This window comes from Hirundo rustica, chromosome 8 (assembly GCF_015227805.2).
Source record: "Hirundo rustica isolate bHirRus1 chromosome 8, bHirRus1.pri.v3, whole genome shotgun sequence".
NCBI classification, from domain to species: Eukaryota; Metazoa; Chordata; class Aves; order Passeriformes; family Hirundinidae; genus Hirundo; species Hirundo rustica.
The window spans coordinates 30,752,513-30,775,980 of record NC_053457.1 but is presented as its reverse complement, the minus strand read 5'-3'; the positions used below and the strand labels follow the sequence as shown (position 1 = coordinate 30,775,980).

Below are 23,468 nucleotides of genomic sequence, written 5' to 3'. Positions count from 1 at the left end.
TTGGAATTCAGTGCTTATTTCTTTTCTGGCTCCTGCCATTTATCAAGTTCAGCTCTGTTCAGGGATAATCCATTTCACATAAAAATACAACTCAAATTTACCTTCAGCAATCAGCACAAACATATCACACCAAGTTATTCTACACTGCTTTATGGCAGCAAATGTTTTAATTCTGCTGCAGCTCACTCCTCAGCACTGATCACAGGCTGGTTTGGGGAAGGAGGCAGTGCCAGCTGCTCAGCCACAGAAGGCACAGCCCTGATCCTGACCTGTCTGCCAAGCAGGTTTGTAATCAAACACCCACGAGGCCTTAAGCAAACATTTCAACTAAAAAGAACTAAAGAGTGGCTCTGATAGCACACGTTCGAAATAAGACTCACATCAATGCTGATGAGATCTTCAATCATGTGCTTGTTCCAAAAGAATCTGTCATCCACCTGTTTAGAAGACAAAAGGGCAATGTTTGCAGTATTACAAGTTAGGTTTGGCAGTACCTGTGGGAAGAACACGGCTGTCCATCAGTTTATTCACTGCACCTGTACAGACAGGTCAGTGCCTTCAATCAAACACTTCAGCTCAGGTCGTGCTGCTGCACACTTTTGTTTCCTTGCACCCCAGCTGGTTGCAGGACAAGGTGCTCAGCTGCTGTAAAATGTGACCAGGCAGGTTTGGACCACGACCATTATTGGCCAGCTCATCCCCCAGGTGGAAGAAACAAACACAAAGCACTCACTTTCCGCCACAGGGGTAGGTTGGTTTTCTCACACGCGCTCTGCCTCTGCACAGAATTTGTCAGGTCATAGCTCAGGCTGTAGTAAAAGGAGTCTGAATCCATGAACATCTTGAACAACTCCTCCAATAATCTCTTCTCCAGTCTCTCTTTCTCTTTGCTTTCTCTGATCTGAGAGAAAAAAAAAACGCCTGTCATGTTCTGTGGGTGAAAAAGACTCCAGTCATATTTTCCATCTCTAACCTTGGAGGACAAACATTTTCCCAGTGATGAGCAGGACCTTAAAATTCCCAGCAGAAATAAACACAAGAGACAGCAGCCACAGAAACATCATTCTAATTTTAATAACTGTTGTTTTGGCTTCCTAATCCAAGCCGTTATTGTGTTAAAAGCAGTTAGATGAGATTGGATGGTGTCCTCTGAGGAACCAGGCACCAAATTTTGTGTCCAATTCTATATTGTAAGAGATACTTATGCAAAGCAATTTCTGGAAGTTCAGAACCTCACTAGAAGCTAATCCTGGTAAAAAAGAACTCTATTAGAAATTCTGCCAAAATTAAGTAATTACAAAATGAAGAAAAAAAAAAATCACAGAAGAGCCACAGCTAAATAATAATAAAAAACCTAAACTGGGCATACAGACAGCAGTTCCACATTCTGCATTTTTTTTTAAAGGTCTTTGTATTCCATTTGATCATCCATCAAAACCTTTGACTTATAAACTCAACATATTGGAACAAAGAAGGAAAGAGCAGGAAACTTTACCTTCTTTTTATTTGGAGCAGACACGTTAGATTTAATTTGGGTAAGAGTCTTCAGCAGGAATTTTGTGTCATCTGGGGACTGTGTTATCTTCTCTGGCTTGTTTATCCCAAAATGGTGCTTTTTACAAAGCTAAAATAATGACATTCAAATAAAGCCAACATTTAAATACTCTTTAAAAAGTTCAAAGAAAACTGAAAGTCTATAAAAGCACAATTTTGATGTCTACAAACCTAGGGGAGACACTGAAATAGAGGGGGAACATGCAGGTTTCCATCTGTAGCCTAATTCCCACTCTTCTATGAAAGAAAAGCATTTTCTCCTGTGATTGTGAGAATCTCTGCCTCAATTTGACATAACTTGAGTACCCAGACCCACCCCAACTTCCACCAAAATTAAATCAGTACCACTCATTTTTATCTTTGTTACTTTGTCCATTCTCTTTTGGGGAAAAAAAGAAAAATTGCAACATTTTAGGTAAGAACTTCCCTTCAAGCCAAATTATAGAGCTAAGATTCCAAAATGAGATGAAAGCAAGAGAATCCATTTAAAAATATACTTTTATACTCCCGGTTCAGTAAATCTTATTCTTGTGTGCTATTCCCAATGATCTTTATGAAATTTGGGTATTATTTTGCTGCAATTTCCCTCCCCAGCAGAACCTGTGATTTCTGTTCAAAAAAATACTTCTTATCAAAAAACAATATCTAAAAAAGTACAAAATGTTCAAGATGTTTGCTTATACCAGGAAAAAGAGATAAGAGGCATTTGACTTTTATTTCACTGAAGCAGGAGGGGGACAGTCAGAGTTTCTTGAGGATGGCCTTACCTCCAACTCCAGATCCTGAGGTTCTGTCTCAGAGAGAGGAATCACTGCAATCTTTGTTATTTTGCAAACCTCGTGATCTCCTGGAAGTTTGCCAATCAATGCTTTCTGACGAATTAAGAGCAGCCACCATGGTAAATCTGGGGAAAAAAGAGATTAGTAGATGCTTTCACTTGACCTGTCAGGAATTTATTTTGATTAGTGTGCCAGAAACCGTTTGACCAGAAGAATCCTGTGAATGATGATTTGTTATTGTTGCGTTTCGTTATTATGCATTGCAATAAAATCAAATAAAACTGAGGAAAAAAAAAACCCTTAAAAATATTTATTCAGTCTCTAATATACTAAGGAGATTAACTATCTCACAGACTTACATTAAAGTTACCCCTGCTTCACCTACAGTAATTAATAATCTCTGGGATAATGCACATTCCCACTAAAAACAGCACAATTTGAGAACAGCTGGAGCTCAGGCAGCGAGGTAAGAATTTCCCTTTGTAGCTCCTGTCCTGCATCAAACAGCAAACAAGGCGGACACAGGTAACACCTGGTTACAAGATTCATGAGTGAAGAAGTCTGATGAGCAAACGTGGACTGCACCACAAAGCAGTCCACACGCGTTTAAAGGCTCGTGGCACCATTCCTGAAGAGCAAAAAGTGGTGGAGAAATTCGTGAGATAAAAATGAACTAAGGTTTTAGTCTTGGTCTTGGTGACCGGTGCATTCCATGCACACATCCAGCCTACAGCACCTGCAGCTGTAGCACCCCCACTCTAATGAGACAGGGGGACAGAGCAAACATTCCCACTGCCTGCTGGAGAGTGCCTGGACATTCCCAGATCTCAGTCCCCTGGCTAGAGCAGCAGCTGTGTGCTGGGCTTGGAGGAGTCAAAAGCAAAAGCGCTGTTAAGGGAGATGGAAAAGGCAGAGAAATTCTTAGAGACAAACATAAACACTCACTACTTCTCCCAGCTGAGAGGCAGCCAGCTGAGGCCAACTGAAAAGGTGACATAAAGACACAAAAAGCCTGCTCTGATAGACTTAAATAGGCTCCCACATTTGTGATGGCAGAATGTGTCATGTATTATGCCTCTGAATACGATCAACAGCCTTTGAAAAGCCTAGCTAGCAGCTCTACAGAAAATACAAACTCTGTTCTCCTTGCTCAGTAAATTCTAAACAGCATTTCATCCTCTGAATGCTTAAGAAAAACACAGAAACCCCCAGCAGTTTCTTTTATCTAAAGAACAGGAATAGACACTGCCAACAGAAAACTCTCCACTCCTCCCTTTGACTCTGCATTAATGCCCTTAAAAAAGAGATATATTTATGCTAAGTATTAAGAAGCCTTGACAAATTTTAAATCCTCATAACTACAGAAGTGCTGTGAGAGCCAGAGGGAGCCTGCCAGGAAGGCAGGAGGGGACGGGGAATGAAGACAAGCACCTCTTCTTTCATTTCCATGGTCCTGTTCAGGATTCTGATCTCTGCAGGGTCAGAGACACCTCAGGCCAGCAGGGATCTCAGGGGTCACCCTGATCCAGCAGGGTCAGAGACACCTCAGGCCAGCAGGGATCTCAGGGGTCACCCTGATCCAGCAGGGTCAGAGACACCTCAGGCCAGCAGGGATCTCAGGGGTCACCCTGATCCAGCAGGGTCAGAGACACCTCAGGCCAGCAGGGATCTCAGGGGTCACCCTGATCCAGCAGGGTTAGAGACATCTCAGGCCAGCAGGGATCTCAGGGCTCACCCTGATCCAGCAGGGTCAGAGACACCTCAGGCCAGCAGGGAACTCAGGGGTCACCCTGATCCAGCAGGGTCAGAGACACCTCAGGCCAGCAGGGATCTCAGGGGTCACCCTGATCCAGCAGGGTTAGAGACACCTCAGGCCAGCAGGGATCTCAGGGGTCCCCCTGATCTCTGCAGGGTCAGAGACACCTCAGGCCAGCAGGGATCTCAGGGCTCACCCTGATCCAGCAGGGTCAGAGACACCTCAGGCCAGCAGGGATCTCAGGGGTCACCCTGATCTCTGCAGGGTCAGAGACACCTCAGGCCAGCAGGGATCTCAGGGGTCACCCTGATCCAGCAGGGTTAGAGACATCTCAGGCCAGCAGGGATCTCAGGGCTCACCCTGATCCAGCAGGGTCAGAGACACCTCAGGCCAGCAGGGATCTCAGGGGTCACCCTGATCCAGCAGGGTTAGAGACACCTCAGGCCAGCAGGGATCTCAGGGGTCACCCTGATCCAGCAGGGTCAGCCCTGAGGCTGCAGCAGCTTACTCCAAGCTGTCACACAAGCACCATCTCCTAGAACTGCCCAAAGGACACCAAATCAGGAGAGGAGAGTGACACAAATGCCACAGAGGGTGCTGGAGCAGCTGCTCTGTGCAGCTGTAGGGAACATGCCTTGGAGAACACCTGCCTTGGCCCCCAGCATCCCTCCAGCAGCCATGGGGAAAAGGAAAACAACAGAGTTTATCAACAGCGAGAAGAACCAACGAACAGGTTAAAAAAAAAATCCTTTTGCAAAGGAGAAATTGAAATGCTGCCAAACCCACTGGCAACACATAAAGATGCCTATCAGTCCATCTGAAAAAGCTGATTTCTAGCAGGCAAACCCAGCAGTCTCTGAAAAGCCAGGGCAACTCAAGCTTTCACCACAGGGCACCCAGGCAGATATTCCTGCTGGGCAGTCCTATAATCTCATCTACTTCACCTGCAGAAGGCTGGCCACACAATTTACTCCCAGGAGATCACCAGTCAACAAACAAAACAGACACTCACTCTTCTAGGAAAGGCAACCATCTAGAGCTCCAGTGAATTAATTAGTAAGGTTCTAGTGGAGATTAGTATAAGGTAAAGGCATTTCTGAGCAAACATGCCATAGTTAAAAACTGGAAAATGAAAAATCTCTGCCCAATCTATATTAACAAACCCTGGTAACAAGAACTTAAGAGCTTAATACGGACAAGTGAGTGGAGTATCCTTTTGTCATTTTTAAAAATGCACTGAAATGTCATCTTGGTGTAGATTGCAAAACTCTTTGTATTATAGCCAGAGCCACAGAACAGTGAAAGAAAACAGGAATTCCCCAGCAGATCAAAAGCAAACAGTCAGGAAGCAATTATGCAGATAAAGTATGCCCTGAAGTAAAAGCTTCAACAATAGCCATAAAGGCAGCATATTATAATAGCCAGCAACATCTAAATAACTGAATCCCTAAATGCAGAGAATGCGCTTCTGCAGTCAGAAGGAAAAAAGCAGTTCCACAGATTTGTTATTGCCTGCTCAGAGTGTGAGGCACGGTGTGCACTGCAGAACAGGACAGCTGTGTGCCACTCCAGAAAAACGCACGTTTCAACCCATCTCTCAGGATATAATGTTCATTTTTAGTGTTTTATGAACTGTGGCAGAGCAGATGGCAACAGCTAGCTTGAAGTATTGCATCCAAAGGAAGCTATTACCTCTCATTCCTCACTAAAATGGAAATTTACTCCTCTGTTGTTTCAACAGTCAGCACAACGCTGCTGTTTTTTTCTTAACACTTCCCCAACAATCTAGCATTTACTTTCCCCCAAATGCTTTTGCAGTAACTTTTCACAAACTGTACACGAGTTTACTAAAGATGCTGCTTTCTGCAAGTATTTTGATTTTAGCCAAGAAATTCTACACTACCAATTTCATACTTTTTGCTACTTGAGTAATTTAAAAATTGGCTGCATGCAGAAAGAATGCTTTGGGTTTTTGACTGTATGAAATTCAGTTATATCTCAATGAAGAGATTTCAGACGCTGAACAGCCTGTAGCTTCTATCAAGATTCAGAGGCATGCTAACAAAAAAAAGCTGAGGATAAGGAAGGAAGAATTCAATTTCCCTCCTGTTTACAGAGTCTGTGGACTCTTGCCAGCAGCATTTAACCTGGGTCTTAATTAACCAGAAGAAGACTCCAAATGAATCCAAGTACTGGGGTGTGCTTTGACCAAGAAACAGAAGAACCTGTGGCAGAAATGATTTTTTTAAGTGGCAGCTGCTGGAACTGGTTAAGAAATCCAGCTTGGGTTATAGTCAGATATACTGGACAACAAAATTAAATTCTATAAAGGAGATACTTTATGCAAGGGATGTGTTTGCCCCTACATGGGAAGATTATGCAAAGGTAATTTTAACTGTGCACCTCACCAAGAAAATGTGCAATGATCTGTTGCAGTAACATCGCCACAATACACCCTAAAACCCTTTTCCTTTTAGTCCCATTGTTACTCTGCATTTTCTTACAAGTTGTTTAGGGATGGGCCAGAAAATGGTAAGCAATTATATTTTTACACTTTGATATTCAACCAACATTTTATTGGTTGGGTTTCAGTTCCCCACAGACACAAAATGAAAAAAGTATCTGAATGTTCAAGAAAATTCACCGTGGGGAAGAACAAAATATTGCTTTAAATAGATTTGAATCTCAAATGTGAGTGTATGGTTATGTTCAGAGGTACAGCTGGCCCTCTCATGTGAAAAATTCCTTGAAGAATTAAAGAATAAACTATTTAATATTGGCTAGCTGGTTTCTATGAGACAGCTTCACTGCCACAGCAGCTTTCCTACAAATTCTGTATGAGGCAAGCAATAAAACCAGCAAGATTAAGAGTAAATTAAAAGCCAACCCTAGTTACAGCTCATTGGCAAGGGTATTCCAATGCTAAATTACAGGCAGCCCATGACTGATTACAGGGACATTTCAAGGTCATCTTAGACAATTCCAGCAATCTTGCAATAAGCAAATCTTTCAGGAACACATGATGATCTGTGTCCAAGACATTCAAGTGCACACAGACTTTGTGACAGCTCTGGAGCTCGCTAGTAACAACTCCAATACTTAAAAAGGCATTAAAAGTTTCCAGCACTTGTGTGTGCTAAGGATTTTTAAAACCTCTTTTCAACAATAGCTGGTAACAAGGCTCTGAGCAGGACAAATTCACCAAATGAGCTTCAAATTAAGTTTCCTGCTCCTCATACCCTGGGGGCAGAGGAGAAGAAATCAGAGCAGCAAGTCCTGTAGCAGGTCAGGCATTTCACCCAGCTGCTGCAGCACAGTTCTCCCACTGAGTCTGGACAGAAGGGTTCAGCAATGTTAAATATTTATACAACTTCTGCTGATAAAGTTTCCAGGTGACAAAGATTTATACAAGAATAAGTAATGAAGACAGGTTACTGTTACAGACTGCTAGACGATTCAGCCTGAGGATAACATCAAGCTGCACCTGAATATGATCAAGTAGGAGTTCACTGAAAACAGCAGGTTTGAGTAAGACACCTCAGTCCGCCCTCTCGTTGTGACTGCAGCCTGATGGATGAACACCCAGCAGGAAATGGCAGCAAATTCAAGGAGCTCTCAAGAGAAAAGTAAGGATAAACTGCTGGAGGTTATTTTGCTTCAGACGTTTAATAGTAGAAAGCAAAACATCATTTATATTTGGACAGTTGCACCACTAAATACCAGAATATCTACAACAAAAAGAAAGGATGAAGAGTTTGTGATGGTGTCATCTGAACAAGGCAGAGGCAAAAGGAAACGCTTCCCCTGACCTAAACAGCAACTGAGTGGAATGCCTGGATGAGCTTAATTGATTCACTAGCTCCATAGGACACATGGAAAGAAGAGATATCAGGCTTATTACCTGATAATCTTAATTTACCTGACAACAGCAAGCTGACACCTGTTGAAGTGTCACACTCCGGGGAAAGTTTCAACTCGGATTTCATAAGCAGAGGAAGCAGCTCACAATAAACACACATGCAAAGATCTTCAGTTGCCACAACAGACTAAAAAGCCTTCCAGAAAGCATCTGAGGCCTCCCCTTTCAAAGGCTTTTATAACTGGACTCCCCAGAGAGAAGGGGGGAAGGCTTTTGTGTACCCAAGGGCCTGGCTTTAAAACAAAACACCACGCCCCACACAAACACAAAAAACGTGTGTCAAAACCATTCACTGAGCATTTTCCCACAGCAGAAAAATGTCATTACTGGAGTTTAGCCATCATTCATCATGGACAGCACATGCTGAACAGCACAGACAACCTGGATGAAGAGGAGAGAAAGTGAGATGGAGTCTGAACCACTTCACATCACCAGATCTGAAAAAGGATGGCTGAACACATCTGGAGAAGGAGCAAAGACAAAAATATCAGGGGAAGTCAAAGAAGATGAAGTGATGAGCTAAGAAGAGGACATGATCATGAACTTCATGGAGAGTTGAGCTCTGAACTACCACTCCCAGGAACAGGACCAGGGGTCACAGCACTGATAATTCCTAGCACTTATCTGCCCTACACTCGTGCCAGGGTGACCCAGCCCCTGTTCTCCATCCCATTATTGCCATGCTCAGCAATCTGTTTCTACTCAAGGGACCACAAACATCTGATCCATTTCAGCACTTAATCCATCCTGCCCTCCTGGAACACACTTGAAACTTTACCTGGATTGATCATATTGCCAGGCACTACTTTAAATGCAGGGGGTAGGCACTCACAAAAAGAAAGGCACACAGCAAGGGTTTATGGCCAGCTTTCCTACCTGCCAGCAAAGAGACAGCCTGAGCTCTACTGGCAGAGGTATCTTCCTGGACAAAGCTGGTATATATCAAAATAAATACTTATTATGGCTCCAGGAATTTGCAGCTGATAAAGCAAAAGGGGCACTGACTTAATTTCCCAGGAAACATTACTAATATCTGTTAGAGACAAGCTTATCATTAAAATAACAACGAATTCTACACCTGCTTGAATTTTATAGCTCTGTCATTTAACTGCAAACAAGTTTAAGTGCTCCATTTTGCTCCTTTTCAAATATTCCTCCACCAAGGCAGCAATTATTCTTCAGGTTTTCATTGAGAATTCAGGCCTTACACTTTTGTGAAAGCTTCCCTTATTAGTTTTTGCACTGTACCACAAGAGAACAACAGGAATCTCCCTGAAAGGATTATTCCAAAAGGTGTAAGAATTTTATAAATCTCACACAGAGATTCAAATAGAACTTCAAATACAAGTTTCCACTATCTGTGAATGCAGCTGTCTATTTTTACGAGACAGTGCCAAATCACAACACGTACATCACTGGAGAGCAGAGTGAATTTGCATGTGCAGCTATAACATAAGCACCTTGACAAGTCCATCTGGGGAGTGCTCCTCCACAGCAAAGAGCACCACACTGCTCCACTGGAGTGATTATTATTGTTTGCAATACCACAGAATTTCAGCAGTCAATAAATAAAAAACTCACCAGAAGTGAACGAAGCACATACCTGTATGAAGCTGGACTTTACCGATGATTCCCTCCACCAGGCCCAGACAAATGGGGTTCCAAGCCAAAAGAAGATCAGTGGCTGCAAAAAAGAGCAAAGCTCCTGTTTTTAAACAGTAAAACCAAACAGGACAATCAATCCAGTGACAGTCACCCTCTCCACTTTCCCCACCTTAGAAGGTAGAAAATGTACAATAATTCCCGCAATAATAAGAGGATGCACACGTCCGTCTTTGCTTGCTACCAAGTAGCTATGAAAAAAAGACTAAGTTTCCAACATAAAGCCCCACCAGAGATATTTTCCAGATTTTTGAGGGGGGAAAAAGTTACTTTAGGCAGCAGTAATTGAATTTAATAGAAGCTTAGTTCTTCTCCTATCCACTGGAATTGTTAAGGTAAGCAAAATTTTACATGGCTGTAGTGAAACTGAAGAGAGGTCACTGAGTTAACAACACAGCTTCAAAACCTAGCAGATGTTGCCTTTCACCCCCAGCTCCCTCCCATTTGGATCCAATTACTATTACTTTCACATCCTCTTTCTATAAACATGCACACACAGACACTTCCTCTTTTGTTAAAACCCTCTCCACAAGTACATGGAATATCAAAGCACACGCAGTAAGGTTTAGGTTTCTCCTGCTCTTAACAAATTCCAGTGAACCACATAGGAAGTAGAAGAGAAAGCAGGAAGAAAATGAGTTTCTAACTGTGGTGCAGTACCTGTTCAAGGATTCGAGAGTGGGGGAAAGAATGAAGTTCCTAATTCAAATCTATAAAGTGAAAACAAATACTTAAAAGCAAATGTCTGTGTAGGAAAGAAAAATCTCAAAAAGGAGGGCTTTTTTTTCTATACCACGAAGGACAAGCTTGTTATTATTTACCAAAACACACTTGTTCCAAGGTAAAAGAGTTTATCCAGTTTTAACATCCAGACAAATTGAATATCTTAGCTATTGGTGTAAGTAGATGAACATTTGAAAGAACAAACTCACAAAAGAGTACAAATCATCTACAAAAACACTTTATCTACAATACTGATGTTTCTTTTTATAAATCTGAGGTCTGCAGGCGACAACTGATAGCATGATTTTATTTTTTACACACTTGTTTTAAAACACTGAATCCTCCTTGACACATTTGTAATTGAGGACTCGATATTCCAAAAGCACACACTTTGCTTTCCCAGCTTCCAGCATGACATTTAATAGTACTAGATACAGCTAATTTCCTCATTACATGCAAGCATTTCCATGAGCTGCGAAAGAAATTGCAGTCAGGGTAGATGTGGAATGAACCCATTAAATGGGATGGATCACAGGTGCCTGGACACAGACAAGCAAAAACTAAAAGCCCACAGCAGCAGAATTTAAAGCGATGTTTGCAGCAGCATGCAGGGCTGCAATCAATGTGTGCAACCACGCTGGACCAAATTCCTGCTTCCTCCTTTCTCCAGACAGTGACCTGAGCTGCACAGAACCCTGTGTGAATTATTTCAGAATAAAATGAACTCCTTAAGGAGACTAACACAGAACCCTGCGTGAATCATGGCAGAATGAAATGAACCTTTTAAGGAGTCTAACATAGCTGAGCATCAGGAAATCAGTGACGGTGGCACAACAGACTGAAGGGTTTGATGCGCTCTCAATCCCTGCTGAAGTTCCTGAACACATCTTGTATCCTCCTGACAGATTTGTGCTCATACCAAACACGTTCTAGAAGAGCCTGAGCTCGGTTTCACTCCAAATAACACACAGGAGTATCTCTGTGCCGAGTGGGCAATCTGCACTGCCAGCAAAGAGGAATGCAGGCAGCCCTCCTCTCTCCCGAACCTTCCACCTTCTTTCCCAGTTCACCCACACAATCCCAGTTTCGTCTTCGCCCTGGGGCTCTTCTAGAGCTGCACTGTCTCACACTTCATCTACTTCCTGCTATCTTTGTAATTAGCTTTAAATTCATATTTCCACCACAATAGGTAAAAGTCAGACAGAGATATCAAGCAGCAAACAAAGCCAGGCACAGGAGGAATTTAAAGAACCAAAATCAGAGAAGGTTTACCACGGCTACCATAAGCACAGTAATCTAGAAGACATCTTAGGTGTTTCTCTAAAACTCTCATTTCCTGCTGTGACAAGATATTAGCAAGAAAACCTCACTTGATATCCAGAGCTTTCCTCTAAGAGTTTACAAGATATTAAAGAATGAAGAAACAAGCTTTTTTTTTTTAATTAGAGGAATAAGGAAACAACACTTTAGAGCTGCCTGTAAAAGGACAGAAGAGAACTGGTGCTGGGGACTGCACAGACAATCCAAGCCCTCTCCAGGAATCCTACTGCCCCAGCAGCAGAGACACAAAGAGAAACTGCTCTAAACTTTAAGTACATTTGGAAAAGAAGAAAATGTATTTGGAATCAAATGCATATTCCACTTCCAGAGTTTCAAGGCAGCAAATATGGATCCACCCGCTGGGCAGCACTGGCTCTTAGGTAAGTGTGATCATCAAGCTACTAATGGTAAAGGCTGACTGCGTGAAGAAAATTTTCCATGGGGGAGGCAGGGCATAGGGGGGAAAAAAAAAATATATATATATATATATATATATATATATATATATTTAGCAATTTATGAGGGGATTATCATGGGTTTTTTTCAGTGCCCAAGAAAACCTAGATGCAAAGAAGCCTTACAGGAGAAATGCTTGTAGGCTCTGAGAAAATACCAATTGTGGAATCACACTGACTTCCTTTTGGTGACAGCACCACAAAATTTGTTTTTCTTACAGTATTTCTAGAGAACTTTCTACATGAAAGTATGTGTGACAGCACAGAAGCAAGACAGTTTTTTTTAACTCAATAAAACATATCTGGTCCCAACCTGATCAGAACTCTGTTATTGGTTAGAATCCAGTTTCCTGTGTGACAGCCGTATCTCAGGTCAGAGTAAACACCTCATCATGCTGAATAAACGTCACTACAGTGATACCAATATGAACCTCCTCCTCCTGATGAGTACACTCTGGAAATACGAGACGGATGAACCAAACAAAATAAAGGTTTAAAGATAATTTCCCCACCAATCTCCAAAGATGGGCTTTCATGCACTCCTATTTACACTGTATAGGAAGATTTTTTTTTTTTTCAGCTTTTGTCTGACACTAAGATTGATCAAGACTGTTCCCTTGTAGCCATTTGGTAAAAGTGGCAGCAGCAATCTCCAGTCACTATCTTGCATCTCTGAAAATTAGAACCACTCTATATTTAAAATCATTACATAAGCAAAGATTCAGAGATCCAAGAATGTTAACTGCAAGCCTGCAGGATATAAGTATTTAACTGCATTATATTTTACAGAATTTAAGAGGCAGTCTAAGATGGTAGACAGTGATACACGCTACAGAAGGTATCCACATTCTTTTGAAGTCATTAAAAAAAAAAAATCAATATAAAACAAAACTGAAAATCCTCAAAAGTTTTCAGGTGGCATACATGAGACTTGGCCACATTTCTGACTGCTGAGAGGACTCGGGACAAGCTTGTTTCTTATTTCTTTTTTAAAGAAATACCTATCAGTAAGAATTAACCACCACAAGGCTCTATCAAAGCAAACTGAACTTTGCTTACAGACGAAATAAAAGATGTTTTGAGATACAATGTGAAATGCAATTTATCAATAGCTACTCTTGTTTTCCCATACAAACTTAACCTATATAAATGTCATACTAGTCCTCCTTAGAAACTCACAGAGCCAGGAATAAAGATTGATCAGCTTTAAACTGCAACACAATGATGTTGAAACAAACTTCTTACAGTACTGTGCTGATGATAAAAGAGCAGTGTCTGCTCAGTCACTGCAGAAAATCAGAAGCTGTGTCCAAAAAGAATCACTGTCAGCAGTGAGATGAGTCCCATGGAAGATCTTCCCCGAGTTGAAGAATTCTCTGCTGTCCTCAATGTGTTTAAATTTGAGAGAACTGCCAGTGCCTGACAGGCCTTAACACTGATGTATACACTTGCTCACCAAGTTTCCATGCTGAAGTACAAAATTGCTCATTCCTTCCCTTATCCTACTAAATAAATTCAAGTTACCGAAACAAATGTTGAGGTTTTTTGCTGATTCCTGTCAGAGATTAATGACCACTGCACAGCATTTACCATCACAGCGATTGTATCAGCATTCAGTTGCAGCACAAGAGAACTTCTGTCACAAATCCAGAACAAAACCAGCTTTGATGTGATTGACTTCCACCACCACCCTCAAAGCTCACCAGCAGCGCTGCAGAGCCCTGCAACACCAGATAAAGTCTCTTTAATTCTCTGTGTTTACACAAACACGACCCTGATAAAGGTGATACAAAAGCAACTTGGAAGAGCATCAAAACCCAAAACTGCTTTCTGGCTCTTTTTGCTGTCTACCACCAGCTGAGTCGTCCCAAGGTCAGGCACAAGCTCTGATAAGAAAACAAACCATTGCAGTGGGATAAACCACTTGCTCAAAACAGAATGGCTGGAGGCAAGTCTGGAGAGGCAGGCTGGCAGCTTCCACTGGAGAAAGCAGGAAGAAAAAAATATTTGATTTGTTATCATTTGAATCCAGCCCATACTCCTGAGCTGCTGCCTGGTTCAGTCCATTGAGCAGATGTAATTATTTCTCTTCCAAACTTGCTGTAGCTCAGGGGGCACACACACACCTCTTATCTCCTTTGCTGTTGGCATTTGGGAACGAACCTCAGCTAGAAAGTGTTTCCTGGCAGTGTAATATAAAACATACACATCATCACTGAACTTCCTCTGGTTACACCTAACCGTATGAGCATGAACATTAACATGTTAATTCTCAAAAAGTCTTCCTGGACTCTGACAGAGCACTAATTCCCCATCATTTCCACCATTCCACACAAGCCATAGATATTTATATAGGAAAAAATAAAAGCAGAATGACTCACGTCATTTGGCTATGTATAGCCAAAATAAATCACACGGCTCCACTAATGTAGATTTTAACACCAGAAGCGTTAATTGTCAGGAAGAAGCTCCAATACTATTTTAAAATAGATTTCAGGGTTGGGTATTTTTTTCTTTAAATTGTGTCTGCTTTAGATCAAAAACAACTGAAAGACTTTATTATTAGCATTATTTGACCTTCATGACCCCCTGCAGCTTTTTAAAGGAAAGTCTGCTTTCAAGTTTCAGTTCATCTTTGAATAGAGTTCTGGAATTTTAGCCAAGATTAAGAGATTACAAATTAACTGGGAAGACTTAAGAATATAAAGCTGAACTTCTTTCTCTTGGAGGAGATAAAGTACTATTTATGCAAATAAAACTCAGGCTACCTGAGCTTTCCTTTCAACACAGATTTTTAAAACTATATTTAAGCTACTTGCAGAAAGATGAAGCATTAAGACATTCAGTATTACGCGCTCTTAGTTGTTGTGAAGTGTTAACTTTATTTACGTGAATGTCCTCCTCCAAACTTTAAACAACTTATCAGCTGATCACCTGCCTTACTGGGACACTTCCCCTCAATATCTCAGCATTAAAAGAGATGAACACAAACAGGTCAAGTACAATTCAGTGACAGATTTAAAGCACTGGGGACAGGAGCATTTGTACATGATATTTGTATTGCTGCTGCCAAAGCAGGATGCAAATCCCAGAGAAAGTACCTAACAAAAATAAATCCCTACTACTCATCTCGATAAAGAAATACTTCTTTGTATTCTGGTGCAGTCAGAAAATCCCTTGAGTCACCAGGCATTGCTTGGGAAACTGGAAAACATACTGAAAATGTTCAGTAGTCTGGAGAGTGTCCAATGTTACATGGAATTGCACAAGGAACCCCTGTACTAGAAGTGGAAACAAACTGCTGTTACCAGTGTTTGTTCCAAACACTGGTCCTGTGCATCAGTGGCCTCCAAACTTTATTGTCAAATGCCACACCAGGAAAAACAAAACTAGCACACATCCCAAATATGTATATTTATTTATTAGTCCAGTAGAACACATCGTTTATATTGCACGCATTATAAAACATACAAAAGATAAGAGGTTTAATTGATGAATAGACACTATTTTAAAACAGCTTTTCTCTTTATTAATGGTACAAAATATTTTCTTCCAACACCTCCAGTGGACTGCCTTGAGCAGCCGCAAGGTGTGTGCACCCCACTTTAGGTGTAGGTGGTTAAATATATGCCACAAATTGCTATGTGCATTTCAACCATTTGAAACAAGAATCAGCTCCTCCCACCCCTTCCACAAACCTGTAAATACCATTCAGAAAACTGCCCAGCAGGGACTCTTAAAATTCAAATAAGTGCCAAGCCACTGGAGCTCAGAGGGTTGGTTTTTTGCTTGGTTGGTTTGTTTTGTTGTTTGTTTTTTTTTTTTTTTCAGACTTTAGAGCTTCCCTTTATTCTTCACATTGCTGAACTCTGTTAGCAGACACATTTTCTCAGAAGTAAAACCGAAAAGGAAAAAAATATCTTTTATCCTTCCAAAAGCAACAATTCTGCACAAATTAATATTGTTCCCCACCAACATACATTCATTCCCATTTTTAGCTGGTATTTCAACAAAGCTCAAGTTGTGTGAGGATATACCCTTAAAGCTAAGAAAGCAGTAGATTTTCTGCATTTCTTTTTTTTAAACCTATTTACTCTGCAAGAAGGAAACTATCAATCAGGCAGGAGAAGGATTTTATGCAAACCTACTTACAAAACTGACAGCTTAAACACTGTGTTCACTCCTTCCGAAGATTGTCTATTAAAAGTTTGCTCAGCTACAGCTACACTGAAAGAAGAGCACAAGAAAGCTATTCTATGCCCAAAAATTTAAAATACAAACATTGACTGAGCAGAAGGATTTCAGAATTATGGAAATTTGTTTGTTTTACTAATCACTGAGCTGACTTATGCTAATGCTTCTTAAGAGCCATGAGAGAATTACAGCATGAGCCAAGTGTAAACAAGGTGAAGTTTTCCCTCACTGTCACCTGTTCTTCTGATGCCATAATTAAATTTCCTCTCTGATTGTCCAACTAATCAGTCTCAAAGCACAAGAAGAGTTATGGATTGGAAACAGCCATTTCTAACACTAAATAAGGGAGTTAAACTCAAAAATTTGGCATGTGTTTCAGGAACAGACAGGATTTCCAGCCACTCCCCACCCCCCATATTCCACCTTTTTTTTTTAACTATTAGGGACAATTTCACTACCCAGATAACAAGCAACAAGCAGAAACATATTTTTTAAATGTTACTGGAAGGCATGCAAGTATAAGGAGAAACTTAACCATCACCCCTATGCGCAAAAGTTGCTGCTTTTCCTTCACTGAGAAGCAGACAAAGAAAAAAAACCTGAAAGATAACAATGAATGACAGACCAGCATATCTGCCATTTACATCTTGCAACTACCTCTTGGGCAAGGGCATTTACTTTTATATTTGGCTCAGAACTCTGTTTTCCAGTTCAAAACACGTTCGAGGGCCTTGTTTTCAGTTTTTCAGAGTCTCAGCAAACACTGCTCCAGGGCTCTATTCAAGTAAGATTTCTGCCTTAAAAGGAAAACCTCAGTGTTCAAGTGCTATTTCATTCATTTGGGATCAGCTTTTCAAAAGAACAAGCCTCTCCCAGATTTTATTGGGGAAGATGTTTGGAGCAAGAAAATACCACTGAGGATTAAGTATTAATATTCCTGTTTATACTAAAGCCAAGCTTTAAAAAAGAACAGTTTCTGCACTATTTCCAAATCCTTCTTCTAGATATGCAATCAACAACTTCTCCTCTTAATACTCCACTCCTGTTCCTTTATTTTCTATCCCATTCCAATCTACACCAGTTGTTTTGAAAGAACACAAGCAGCATATCAAACAAGTGGCTGCCTTGTCCTGCAGTTTAGAGTTTAAAAACTTAAAATCACAAATGTTTGAATGTTTCCTTACACACAGAGCTGAAATATCACCCACACCATTAAACCGTGAAACAACCCAACAAGAACAGTGTTCTCAGACAAAAAACCACAAGGCCTTGGTACAGATGCAGACCTTTCTTAATTGAAATCAGTGTCCTCTGTTCTAAGTATTTTAGCTGCAGTTAGTCTGCAATTTCCTATTCAATATTTAGTTAATACTAACTTATGAGATCAAAGATGAGTCACTTCCACCAGCAAAATACAAGCCACAGAAATCCACTTGAATTAGATTCATTTTCATTTTGGGGAAAAAGAAAACAAACAAAAAAAACCCAGCAACACCAGAATATCAAGACATGAAGCATTAGGAGTTTTTCATGTATTTAAAGCCTCAGGCCATTTCAGCATGGGCAGGAATTCCAAGACATCTACGCATCTGAGTTGTGAAGAGTTTGGCATTTTCAGAAATCTTCATAGCAGGAAAGGGAGAGGAAAAAAAAAAAAAAAAGAGGAACACCCTTGTCATACTCAACCCATCACCTACTAAGATTCAACAGAAAAGTAAACACCTCATGTCAAAGTTTATTTAATTCTCACCAGGCTAGGCTTTAACACACTATCAACCCACTGAAGTCTCAGTTTTATGTTTACTATGCTCTATTAAAAAAAAAAAAATTAAAGAAAAAGAAAAAAAAACCCAAAACATGGATGGAATTACAAAGTAGATCTTGTTTATAAAAAGTATAAAATAATTTCCCTTTGATAAACATATAGGAGGAACTCTCCTCAGAATCAGAAGCTACAACCTTTAATAAATGTATGCAATATTTAACCAAACAAAGGGTACAGAATACATGCAATATTTAATCAGCCCAGCTCATTCCCCTGGTCCCCTCTGTTCTCTTTCACAAGAAGGAAAAAGCAGCAACAGGGACCCAACTGCTGAAGGTTTTTTCAGCCTACATTCCCGCTGGGTTGCAGCTAATGCAGATCAGTTCTGACATCTGGTTTGTCACATACGCCACAAGTACGTGGTGCTGACAACCAAGAAAGAGTAGGGAAAAGAGGGAACAGAATGAGCAAGCAAGGGTGAGAGGCAGTGCAGAACCCACTGCAGCTAAAAAGGTGTCAAGAAACAGCTTGAGGTTCCTTAGGAAGTAACTTGAAACACAGAGATAATTCCTCTAAAGCTCCAGCCTCCCGTGGAATTCGTTTCCCAGAATAGATAGGCAGTTTCCAAGACATACTACTGAAATTCAGGAAGGCAATTTTGTATGAAATGGTTCAGTAGCATGACTTCACACTCAGGCTGTCACCTCTGAGAGCCATGTCTAGGACTGCTCTGCAGGCTTAAACTTAGCAATACACATTTTGGTAGCGCTGGCACCACTCCTTCGCTCAAGGCCTTCACCTGAGCACTTCCAGCCCTCCCACAAAGGAACTGCTCCTCCTCCTCCAGTTTACAGCCATGAAGAAGAGCTCAGGAATTCTGACAAGTCATTCCTACATGACTCCTGCAACGCCTTTGAGGAGTAAGGCAAGCACACAGCTGGAATATTAGATGCCCTTATGATTTGTGATTCAGAGATGATTTCACACTATCAGACCGACACCTAACCTGAAATGTGTTCCCTGCTACTCTGAAAACACTGTTTGGTAACGCATCCCTCACTAGAAGTATTCAAAGCGCATTGCTTCAGCTGCTGACTCACAAACATTTTCAACAGACGAAAATTAAGACTGTAACAATAAATTCCTGAAGTGTTTGTTTGAAACAAACAAATGCTCATCTGCCTCTAGTTTACAGTTCCAGAGATAAAACACAACCCATCTTACCCTTTCAGGCAGAGGCAACACAGCCTTTGAGCATGACATCCCCAAAAGCTGTGCTAGACTAATTCCAATCTGTGTACCCCTCAAAATATTTGGTTTGGTAGGTTTTTTCCTCCAGAGCGGTGGGAATCAGCATAATTACAAGAACTAGTTTTAGTAGCAACTGTTCCCAATCTTACTTGGCTTTACTGCCTGGAGTATGATCAAGGCCAGCACAATGATAACAAAAGCTTTCACACCACAACAGCCTCATTCCTTTTTCTGCTGCTAAAAAAGTGGTGGTGAGAATTCAGCGTCTTCAACACTTTTCATCCTTTACACACACACACATATATATATGTATACATATGCAAATATAAACACGTATTTATACAGACATCATCAATAAAAAAAATATTTGTAATCTGTGTGGAACGACCAGACAGGAGCAGCCACACAGAGCATAAACAGAGTAATCCAAGAATTAAATCCTGACCAAGACCTGATGTAAGGCATTTAAGGCATGGTTGAACAGCACATGTTTTCTCACTACATTGAAAAAAGTACACTCTCGACAGCCAAATTCTTTAAAAAAAAAAAAAATCTATGATGCCAAGTGATTCATGGATTTCCTGCAGGTGACTCATTAGTGCTTTCACTTTAGAGAATAAAAAAAACCCAGAAACATCTTGTAAACACAGGCTGACATCCTTCAAAAGAGGGCCAACCTCACACTGCTTATGGCAAATATTTACCAAGACTATTTGCCTTTTTTTTCTTTATATTTGAACTGTTATCTCCATGATTCAAAGAGGTCAAATACAGCTTTCAACATCAGCAAATTTCTGAACATGCCTTTATAGCTGATGGAGGAGAGTACTTTAAAGCTTAGCATCAGCTCTTTAGATTCAGACCTACCCTCTCAAGTAATGATTTGCAAGGTTTACCAGTATTATCTATTTCAACCCATGAACGTCCAAACATTAATTCAGAGCAGCTTCTGTGAGACAGAATTTTTAAAACCAAGGCCTCCAAAACCAAGCAGAGACACACAGCTAGATCACAGCCTTCTGACAGATTTTTAGACATGTCAATGAACACAAGTTATGACTTCGTTGTTTAACACAGCAGTGACTCATCACACAGAAATCCATTTACTCATTTCCAGGCAGTGGCCTCAATAATAAATAGTCAAATGTAATAAAATTGCAAACTTGAGGATATGCAGTTCTGTCGTAATACAAGAAAGAGCTATTGATCCAAGAAATACTTCCTGTGAGAGAACTGTTTCTTCCTTGGGCTTACTTCCAACCGACTAAGGTATTTCATCTCACAGACCTGGAGTCCGCTGTCAAGAAGATGACCCACAGACTGGAAAAACAAAGCTGCAAACACAAGGAAATGGGAAAGCTTTGCTAACAATCGAGAGTTTCAAGCAGGCATGGGGACTTCACTATCACATTACCTTTCGTTAATCTGCAGGTCACACACAATAGGGATCACATGGAAACCACCTGAAAATGCAGAGGCAGGCGAAGGACAAAATGCTGCTGGAACAGGAGGCAGACAAACTGCTGGGAACTGGTAAAGCCTCCATCAAGTTAAGGAACACCAAGAAAAAATAAAACACAGCAATGGCTGTGTGAAAGCAAGGCACTGATGGTTTTAGAAGGTAAAGTTATCAAACACTAATCTCCAGAACTACAGATCACTGTTTGTGTTTTAATTACTGTGGGTCAAGGAAAAGCTTTTAGCCCCTGCAGGAGGCTGCAACCATCACAAACCTAAACCTGAGGGGGTTTCCCCCCCGTGAAAGCACACATTTCACTGACTGGCAGTATTGTCTGCTAGCTTAACACCAATCATTTTGTAAGATTACTTGCAAATCAAAGTATTGCCGGATTAGTGAAGCTGATGGACAAGAATTAGTCACACTAACACAGATTGCAACTGTATCTAAGAGAGAAAAAAAAAGCTGCACTGAGAAGACACAACTCAAGGATGAAAATATAACACAAGAAAGTGAAGTATGAAAAACAGTTCTTTGGTAAAACACAGATAACAGTATTTGATGTTTATGTTTAAAGTTTGTCCAGCCTTTCACAGAAGCTCATAAAGCTCAGATAGCAAACCTGGTAATATACACGTTTAGCCATCTTTTTTGGCATAACACAGATCCCAATTTTAGAAAGCTGTAACCTCTGTGCAGCCTGCCACATCTGGTGAAACACCCAGCTATTTAGAGTTTCTTTAGCACGTAAGTGGGGTCAGCATGGTCCTTTACATGAAAGGTACATGTTAGAATCACAAAGAATGACGAAAACTCATAGAATGGTTTGGCTTGGAGAGGACCTTAAAGACCATATTGTTCCAACCCTCTGCCATGGGTAGGGAGCCCATGTTACGCAAAGCAAGATAATTTCCACGGGTGGCATTTTATTTTTTTAGACACCTTTACTGAGTAACCTCCTAGGTAGGATAGGAGAATTACCATCGTTTCAAAATTTCCTTTTACACAACTCCATCTCAATCTTTGTTTGCACTGCCTCCCCTTCAGTCTCATATTAATACACAGCGGAGCTCCGTGTAATTGTCACTTGCACAGCCCGTAATCACCGAAAAATTTAGAAGCACTTTAGAAGCCACAGAATCACAGAACGTCAAAGGGTCGGAATGCACCTTACAGATCACCCGGTCCCCACCCAGTGTAGCCACCTGTTCAATTCCTCCTGGAAGAGGCCACCGCGGGACACATCTGCCCAAAGACCGGGAGCATCCCTGATGTAAGGCTGACACCGGCCCCACACGGCCCTTCTCCCCCAGCGATGCTCCCCGGGGATGACCGGGAGCCTCCGGACACCGCCAGCGATCCGGGTCACACGGGGCGCGGGGCAGCGCCGCTCCATCCGCGGGGAAACGACCGCACGGAGAGGGAAGGCAGCGCTCCGGCCGGGACACCGGGACAGCGTGACCTCCCGCGGCCCGGGGGACTGCGGGGCGATGGGCGGCGGTACCGAACCCCGCGGTACCGAACCCCCGCGGTACCGAACCCCCGCCCGTCCCCGGCGCCCGGGCGGGTCCCAGGCCGCCCTTCCCCGCGCAAGCGGCGGGCGCGGCCGCGGGGGTCTCACCGGCTCGCAGCTGCAGGCTGCCGTCCCTCCGGCTGCACCACAGCGCCCGCTCCCCGCTCTGCAGGATGTAGTGGTCCTTGGCTTGGAACAGCTCCATGCTCGCACGCCGGGAGAGAGGGACGGAGGGAGGCAGCGGAGGAAGGGAAGGGAAGGGGCGCTCCCGCCGCTCCCGCCGCCGCGCGCGGCCCCGGGGCGGAAGGGGGAATGGCCGGCACCGGGGAGGGGGGGGGGGGGGGCGGGGGGGGCGGGCGCGCTCCCGAGCAGCCGCGCGCGGGGGCGCGCACGCGGGCGCTGTCCCGGAGCCGGAGCGCGAGCGGGCGGAGCGGGCGCGAGCCCGGGTTCCGCTCCCGCCGCCGCACGTGACAGCGCCCGGCCCCGCCCCGCGGGCGCTTAAAGGGGCAGCGCAGGGGGCGGGGCCTGAGGGGGCGGGCACCGAGGGGCGGGGTTGGTGGGCGGGGCCGCGCTCCCGAATCCGCCTGACGGCTGAGGGTGGTCCCTGCGCCCCTTCCCCTCACACCGGCTCCCCTTGGATCGGCTGCCCTCAGCCCCTTCTCCGCAGCCCCTTCCCCTCAGCCCGGCTCCCTTCAGATCTGCTCCCCTCAGCCCCTTCCCCTCAGCCCGGCTCTCTTCAGATCTGCTCCCCTCAGCCCGTTCCTTTCAGCCCGGCTCCCTTCAGATCGGCTCCCCTCAGCCCCTTCCCCTCAGCCCGGCTCCCTTCAGATCGGCTCCCCTCAGCCCTTTTCCTCAGCCTGCTGTCCTCGTTCCCCGCTCCCCTCATCCCCGCTCTCCTCAGCTCGGCTCCCCTCAGCCCCGTTCCCTCCATTCCCGCTCCCCTCTCCACATCCCCGCTCCCCTCAGCCCAGATCTTCTCATGCCCTCTCCCCTCCGTTCCGCCCCCCTCAGCCCTCAGAAGGTGATACACGGGAAAACTCGTGGTGAAAGGAAATCTCAGGACCCTGGCACAGGGCTCATCGTTATTTTGAATATTTATCCAGGAGGCGGCACCTCCT

General features: G+C 42.9%; 1 protein-coding gene across 1 annotated transcript in view; it reads right to left on the bottom strand.

The window, feature by feature from the left end:
* Positions 1 to 22,665, bottom strand: part of INPP5F (inositol polyphosphate-5-phosphatase F) — a 39,457-nt gene extending 16,792 nt beyond the window's left edge. The window contains exons 1-6 of the mRNA XM_040071436.2: positions 22,459 to 22,665; positions 9,612 to 9,692; positions 2,322 to 2,458; positions 1,496 to 1,624; positions 734 to 901; positions 381 to 437 (exon numbers count right to left, since the gene is read on the bottom strand). Of these exons, the coding sequence (XP_039927370.1) occupies positions 381 to 437; positions 734 to 901; positions 1,496 to 1,624; positions 2,322 to 2,458; positions 9,612 to 9,692; positions 22,459 to 22,555 (669 nt within the window). The 5' untranslated portion in view covers positions 22,556 to 22,665. The remainder of the gene's footprint in view (positions 1 to 380; positions 438 to 733; positions 902 to 1,495; positions 1,625 to 2,321; positions 2,459 to 9,611; positions 9,693 to 22,458) is intronic.
* Between the last annotated feature and the right edge of the window lie 803 nt (positions 22,666 to 23,468).